General features: G+C 38.6%; 1 protein-coding gene across 1 annotated transcript; it reads left to right on the plus strand.

Annotated features, from left to right (window-relative positions):
* Positions 1–3,026, plus strand: rnaseh2a (ribonuclease H2, subunit A). Its single transcript, XM_087813253.1, has 9 exons — positions 1–39; positions 210–338; positions 496–567; positions 637–763; positions 822–909; positions 1,812–1,949; positions 2,244–2,331; positions 2,437–2,560; positions 2,634–3,026. The coding sequence occupies exons 2-9, from the start codon at positions 212–214 to the stop codon at positions 2,788–2,790; spliced, it is 921 nt and encodes a 306-aa protein (XP_087669379.1). The 5' UTR covers positions 1–39; positions 210–211; the 3' UTR covers positions 2,791–3,026.
* Positions 3,027–8,194: the final 5,168 nt, after the last annotated feature.

Below are 8,194 nucleotides of genomic sequence, written 5' to 3' on the forward strand. Positions count from 1 at the left end.
GCCAAATCAACTAAATCAGGTTCAAAACAAGCAGCAAAGGTACGTTCGATGATTTTCAACGTAAATTTTACAGACTTGATATTTTTTCCAGTATATATTTATTTTTTAAAGTTAAACTATAAACTATATGCATGTTGTAAATTGTGACGCTTGACACACTCGCTGTATTTACAGAATGTTTTCATAATTCTGTCATCGTCTCTCAATAGTTATGGATCTCTGCGACTTTGAGACGGACAACTCTATCAGTTGCCGTCTGTCGTCTGTCATTCCGGATGTCTGCCGGACAGAGGACTGCTGTCTGGGCATCGATGAAGCAGGAAGGGGACCAGTGCTCGGTATATAAACTCGTCCATAACGGGAGCACATGATGGATACTTTGTCCGTACACTTTACAGTCAAAATACTCTTGTTGTATTTAACTTTTTTTTTAGTAAATATAATATCGTAAATTGCTCCTCATTTCGGATTTTCGTCTTGATATTTTTCGTGCAGGGCCCATGGTGTATGGAATATGTTTCTGTCCCGTTTCCAAAAAGGACGAGTTAAAGAACTTGAAGGTGGCAGGTAATCTAAGTAAAATGATCAGTCCTAAGTAGATTTACATCTAATGCAGGCATGTCATTTATTTTTTAGATTCCAAAACTCTGTCTGAACCGGAGAGAGAAAATCTTTTTGAGAAAATCGATGATTCAAAGACATTTATGGGTTGGGCTCTGCAAATTCTCTCTCCAAACACCATTTCTACCAGCATGTTGCAGAGGTACGTTTGTCATTATTGACTGAGTTACTCTTTCTAATTAAACTATCTTCTGTTTTAGGACAAAATGCAATCTCAACACTCTTTCCCACGACAGTGCGATCAGTCTGGTTCAGTTTGCGTTGGACAGTGGGGTACAGCTTAAGGAGGTATGTTGACCTATCTGTATGATCTCACCACAGATGACAAGTATACTTTCAATAGTTACACCTGGACAAATACCTTATTTATTATTGATTTATTTTTGTACATAATGTAAATAACACTTAAAGGCCAACAAATGTGAAAACGCAGCCTATGTAGTCCAAAAATCCGTAGAAGCCTTAGGAATTTCCTTTTAACAGTTATGTCCATTAATATAATCCACGATAAACAAATGATGTGCTATAACTCCGGCTGTAAAAGCACACATTTAAAGAATATCATCTATCTATTGTTATTGTAAAAATACCCCCAAATATTACAATATTGTTATTTTTTTAGTTCTCCCTTGTCTGAAATCCTGGCGAACGAGAGGTTACAAGGGCAGAGCCCATTATGACGTAATCATGGTCTTCACCTCTCCTCCAGCCAGCTGTAATCATGCCCCACTTTTTTTATACAATGAGTCCTTTGGAAGTGGAGTTTTCCATCGTTGATGACATGCCGTGACCAACCCAAAAACCATGTTTGACCAATCACAGCAGATTAGGAAAAGTTATGGTAAACAAGATTTTATCTCCAGACAATCATGGAAAATTTTAGAATGTAAATATTTAAATTTAAAGAGTTTTGTACAAACCGACACATACTGATGAGTGCAATAGAGATCCAAGATCAATTTAAGAGACGCATAAATCAGAACAGTAGTTACCCTTAAACATTCATTCTCTTCATTCATAATTTTGGCAGTTCATAGACAAGACATGCTGCTGAACTCTCAATGAGCTGCAGAGGTCTAATGGATGCCTGACAAGCAGACCATTAGTGCTTAACCCTATAAACTTTTAATCTTTATCATGTTTAAAGCAACTTGATTTGTCAGCAATATTAATATTGAAAATGTTGGTAGATTTTTGTGGACACCGTTGGTCCAGCACAGAAGTACGAGGACAAGCTCTCCAAGATCTTCCCGGGTATCGAGGTGTCTGTCAGACCAAAGGCTGATTCTCTCTTTCCTATCGTGAGTGCAGCCAGTATCTGTGCAAAGGTTGGTATCAATCTTAATTTATTAAACTCTAATTTTCACTGCGCTTGAACCATGGGTGTTATCTGTCATCACTGCGAAATGCTTCGCTTGCCAGATCTTCATACAACTTGATGTTTCTAATGCATATTTTTTGGTTTAATTAATTTTGACTTTTTGTTGATGGAAAAATATATTGAATTTTTTCTACTGTCAAGCCAATAAATCAAACGAGGATCAGAGTGTGTTAATCTTAATGGATTTTGAAAATGTTGAGACTATCGGCTTGTTAAAAAATCAGCATCTGTTGATAAACAGGTGGCCAGAGATCGAGTGGTCAAAGGTTGGGACTTTGTGGAGGACCTGGAAGGTGTGGACACAGACTATGGCTCGGGATACCCAAATGGTAACTTCAGTTAAAACTTCACCAAATTCCAATCCTCGTGTATATTGTAAGTAAGTAAGTAAGTAATTCTTATTTGTATATTGTGATTTATTCCACATTCTTCAGACCCAAAAACCAAAGCATGGCTGCTTAAGAACTTGGACCCGGTCTTTGGTTTCCCTCAGTTCGTCCGCTTCAGCTGGAGCACAGCAAAAACCTTGATGGACAGCAAGGCTGTCGCGGTCCACTGGTGAGCAGTTTTCTGTCGTCTAATGACTGTATGTTTAATGAGAGTTTTGATCATTTATTCTACTCTGCTTCAGGGATGATGACGACGAGGAGGACGGGGAAAAGAAGGCACAGCGGCAGAAGAACAAATCCATGTTGTCGTTTATCACTTCACCAGGTGTTAAAAAAGACGTCAAACCAACGCATCGATTCTTCAGGGAGAGAAGACTGAAGAGCCTTTGCACACTGTGAAGATAAAACCCTTTTACTAAACCTATGCTGTGATGTAAATTGTTACAATAGGTTTCTTGAAATATATTAATTCTCTTAATTTGTAAAAGGTTTGAAGATTTTTCTTGTTTGGTACAGTCTGGTCTCTAGTTACAATACTTCCCTCTGGTGGTGTGAAAGCTACATTACGATTGTTGCGCTGTTGGTGTTATTTCATATACTGTGTAGAATTTAAAATAAACTTAGTGCAGGTGTAAGTTGTTATTACACAGAAGCTCGTTGCCATCAGCTGGCGAAAGTCAAATCCATTTCACCCATTAGGGCGCTGTCATCCCAGACCTACGATATATCAGCATAATGTCATAAGAGTTTAAATAATAAAGAACGGTCTCACTTTAACAATGATTATCTGAAATATATTCATAACCAAAGATATTGTTGCGTGAGATCAATGTGGAAACTAATTATCAGACAAAAACACTATAAACAACATAACAAAAAGATTATGTTTATGTTACAAATTTAATTTAAAGCTGACCGTCTTAATGTACTTTATATTTGAAATAAAATATGCAGCCCCAAAAACGCGAAAATCGGTCAAGACTATAAAGTTCATGAATATTACATTTGGATTTGGATTAAATTAAGTCATTTATCAGATTGAGTGTAGTTTAGATTTACACTTGATTTGTTGTGTGGTTATGATTAATTAATGTCTTTGGACTAAAACAAATGCATATACTACTAATGCATCATGTGTCACTATTGCTCAAAGTTGTAATGCTTAACAAATCACACCTGGCTCCATTCACACTTCAACTTGCTAATTTATTTACTAATTTTTTACATGATTCACCAGTGATGCGGATGATCAAAAGTTACAAGAGTTGAACATGTGCATAAAAAAGACAACGATGTAATGGAAACTATGCAGGGGTTAAACAATAGTTACGTTCAATGAACTCAAAGCACAACTTGAGCATAAAGTAGTCGGCACACATTTTCCAACACGTTTTGACACCAGGTTCAGGTTCATCAGGTGAAGGAGACGTTGAGGTACATCATCTGGATAATCTCGGGAGGCAAACCAAGCACCAAGTTTTTTTAAAGGTTTTGATTTAACGTGACAGATCTTCTTTCTTTGCAAGTCTATCAAAACGACATCTTCTTATCCAACATCCAGTGTATTGTCACAAGGTTTTCGTCCGGGGCTTCGACGCCTGCAACCGTTTCCAGTAGTTCATGGCCACAGACGACGCTGTGAAGGTGGACAGGATCATGATGGAGCTGCCTACAAAGTGAGATGAAGCTCCTCTGGTCGCTGCTCGCCAAACCCTCCGTGGAAACGCCACTCTGCGGTACACACCTCCTGTGCTTGTTGTCTGTGCCAGTCTCTCCATCGTTGTTTCTCGGGGCTCGTCAGATCTGTGTGTCGTCTAACGTGCCCTGCATCCTATTTCTACCTAAGACACGAATAACCTGCCAGGACTAATCTGTAGTAAATCTGTTAAGTAACCCGGTCTCCTAGTGCGTCAATGAGATTAAAATACTTGTCCAGACCATAATCCATTTCAACTCAGAGGTGTGACCAGAATATCAAAGAGTTAGTATTCTGAATAACTTAAAGAACACTAACAAGAACAAAGTTATAAGCACTATTTTCATTTATCTAAATCGTTTCACAATAAAATTATCATCAAACTTTATATCGCCTCAACATCATTATGGCCTGTAATAGTTCTGTCTAAATATTCAGATTCTAAACAACATTAAATGAAATATCTTCTACTCTTAAAAATCTTGGACAAAAATATTTAGAATAAACTCAACTTTGGCATTTATTGAAATGTATTGAGACTAATACATGTTTTTGTTTTGAAGGTAATCAACCTATTCTATACTGACAATTATATTCCGAACTGAATCCTTCAACAAGCGGTCAAGACGTTGGCCAAGTTTGGGCAGAGTTGCGGTCCAAACAAACACAGAACTTGATAGTATCTGCCAAACAAATAAGGTCTGAATTAGCGGATCTGTCGTCTGTCTTCTGTTTTGGGTCCCTGTGTTTTCCTCCATCTAATCTGCTGTCCCGCCGAGAAGTGAGGCCGTCGAGTTCACTGCAGGAGGCTCATGTTGTTTACAAGAGATCACTCCTGCACACGTCATTGATCTCCATGGAGCGAGCCGTTCATCATCCTGAGAGATTAGATAGATAGATAGATAGATAGATAGATAGATAGATAGATAGATAGATAGATAGATAGATAGATAGATAGATAGATAGATAGATAGATAGATACTTTATTCATCTCACAGAGAAATTCAAAGTTCAGCAGCTCCAGAATATGTTACAAGATAGAAACATAATAGGCATGCAAGTCTATGTACAGTCTAAATATAAACTGAAACATATGTATAAAAAGGAAAAAAGAAAAAAATATATAAAAAATATATAAAGACATTAAAAAGAATGAGATGAACATGTACATGTGTGCTTGCGTGTGTAATGTATTATGCAGGTTGAAGAGTCTGATGGCATGGGGGAGGAATGATCTCCTCTTTCTGTGGAGCATGACATTGACAGCAGTCTGTCACTGAAGCTCCTCTGTCTGTCTATGGTGCTGTGAAGTGGATGGTGTGGATTGTCTATGATGGACAGGAGCCTGTTGAGTGTGCGTCTCTCAGCTATGGATGTCAGACTCTCCAGTTCTGTGCCTACAACAGAGCCTGCCTTCCTTATTAGTTTGTCCAGGCGTGAAGCGTCCTTCTTCTTTAGACTGCCCCCCCAGCACATCACTGAGTACAGGAGGGCACTTGCTACCACAGACTGGTAGAAGGTCTGTAGCAGCTTCCTGCAGACGTTGAAGGATGCCAGCCTTCGAAGGAAGTACAAACGACTCTGTCTTTTCCTGCACAGAGCATCTTTGTTGGTGGTCCAGTCCAGCCTGTCATCCAGCTGTACTCCCAGGTATTTGTAGGTGTGCACCACCTCCACATAGTCCCCCCTTGATGAGAACGGGTTCTGGGTGCACCCTGGATCTCCGGAAATCCACAACCATCTCCCTGGTCTTGGTGGTGTTTAGGAGCAGATGATTGTTGTCACACCATTTGACAAAGTCCTTGATGAGCTCCCTGTACTCATCCTCCTTTTCCGCTCATCCTCCTTATCTGAGTTTTACCGCTACTGAGGGATGATGCATTTTAGCTTGCCAGGCCTTCAATACTTCCTAGGCACTCTGATAGCTAGCGGAAAGTTCTCGGCAAGCTAAATAACCTGAAAACACATGATTGGGGACCAAACACATAAGATAGAATGTCTGTACAGATAAAAAGGTCTTTGCTCTAACATGTCATTGTCGATCACTTATCTTTTAAGCAATAGTGAAACTGAAGTAGAACTTCCTAATGTTTCTTTTAGCTTGTTGGTGGCATGTATCAGTATAGGATGTCAGTACAGTATTCACAAAATTACAGTATTCATAGTCATCATTGTAACAATCATTGATGTTTTGTTACCACTAGGTGTCAGTGTTGCTATAGCTATGTAGGTATATGGGGGTCTTGGTTGATCTAGAAGAAAAAGTTGTGATCGCGTAAGGAGGGGATACTGACAAAACCAAAGTTACCTTCATATAAAATGTAAAAAGAGCTTAATGCAGGTAGGTTAATGGCTGTTTTTTATCACTGACAGGTTCCTTCTAGCGATCTAGAATAATATATATATATTTTTTTTTTTAATCATTTTGATAGAAAATCTTGATTAAAATTAGTTTAAACGCAAGAATTTTAAGTTTGAAAATACCTTAAGTTTGTGCTGAAGGGGTACATTAAAATTGTGCTGAAAACATCTGTATACTTCTATTTATTTACAGTAAATATGAACTTGTATTGTTCACCTGTTGTGCGGGGGGTTGAGGGGCTGGGAGGGTGCATACTGTAACGTCATCTGAACAATGATCGACTGTCTTTGATGATCGAATAAGATAGGCGTACGCATGTGTGTGTGAATACTGTGTTGTACTGAAATTTAGTTCATCCTATACTGACTGATGCCCCAATTTGTCGAACGGTCAAAAGCCTGTCTCTGTAGCTTTTGTAAAGTTTTATTTGTTAGATTAAGGCAACTAAAATAAAGCAAAGTGCAACGAACATAAATGCTTTAGTTTTTAAATATAATATGCCAGTCGCAGCAGGAGGCTGTCAACACTGAGTCTTGTTCTGCATCTAGGTTTCTGCCTTCTAAAAATAAGTTTGTCCTTGTCACTGCCACACTCACTCATTTTTAAGTTGCTGTGCTTACCTAAAATGTAAAGTGTCTTGAAATAACACTGCTATGACAAGACACTTTATATAAAATTCAATTGAATTGGTTGCGTTCAGTTCGTACATTGTTTATCTGCAACGACGGATGTTGGCTCGGTGAGGTGGTCTACCCTCAGAGGTTTTCTCAATGGGTGACCTCGGCTATCATTCGGGCATACAAAGCCGAAGGTGGATCTGTTCCTGGTGGATTGAGGGCACACTCCACCCATGGTATGGCAACGTCAGTGGCTCTCCTGTTTGCTTGTGTGTGGGGGGGATCAGGTCTCACTGGCTCAAACAGTCTGTCCTTCAAATGTTTCTAAATGTCAGGCTATCAGGTGGATCTAAGGCAAGAACTCCTGAAAGAAATGTCTTCTGACTGTCCACATATTGACTTGTCCTTTCACTCTTGGCCAAGGAGCTTAAAAACACTCCAATCATCCACTTGATACCATTACACGTAATTAAAAGGGACAGTTGAATAAACTAAAAGGGTCCAAAGTCTGGCACGGGGCCAATTTCAGCCCTTGGTTACATTGATTAAAATTAACTTTTTTATGAACTGTATACGGGTTATTGAATGTCAGGTCAAACAGTTGCCCCTCAATCTTCATCTTTTTCTCAAAGACACTCAAGATAAACAGCTTTGTGATGAAACCAACAACCGTCTTCATGGTGTCATGATGTTGTGAGTACTTATGAGGTCACAAGGTCTCTAATCCTCTCAGGTTGTTACACGCAGTCCTAGTTTCTTTAATTGGATTTCTTCTTATGACACACAAATCTTTATGAATGAAGCTCCTGCAAAAACTACTGATGACCATAACCTTTTAAAAAATCATGCCTTTAAACATCCATTCTTTTGTTTGATGACTTACTGTTATTCCAGAGAGCCAAATATTGAGAGATGCTGATGATGTCACATTTGTAAAAGTGACCACCAGGATGATTAAATGTCTCTGTTGTGTGTAACAAGGGACATACTGTGTATTTCAGTTTAGTATTAAAATCTCACCAACATGACAATACAAATATGCATTTAGTACTTATATAACTTGTGTAAAATACATTTCTTAAATCCCAAAGAACTCATATGCAGTTTAGAAATGCACAGACTTGTAGT

This window comes from Callionymus lyra, chromosome 1 (assembly GCF_982586985.1).
Source record: "Callionymus lyra chromosome 1, fCalLyr1.hap1.1, whole genome shotgun sequence".
NCBI classification, from domain to species: Eukaryota; Metazoa; Chordata; class Actinopteri; order Syngnathiformes; family Callionymidae; genus Callionymus; species Callionymus lyra.

What these genes read in the sequence shown, in the direction of transcription:
- rnaseh2a (XM_087813253.1), top strand. Translation starts at nt 212, where the DNA reads ATGGATCTCTGCGACTTTGAGACGGACAACTCTATCAGTTGCCGTCTG. An exon ending in TCTACCAGCATGTTGCAGAG is followed by an intron (nt 764 to 821) that starts GTACGTTTGTCA and finishes CTTCTGTTTTAG; the next exon opens with GACAAAATGCAATCTCAACA. An exon ending in TGGCTCGGGATACCCAAATG is followed by an intron (nt 2,332 to 2,436) that starts GTAACTTCAGTT and finishes CACATTCTTCAG; the next exon opens with ACCCAAAAACCAAAGCATGG.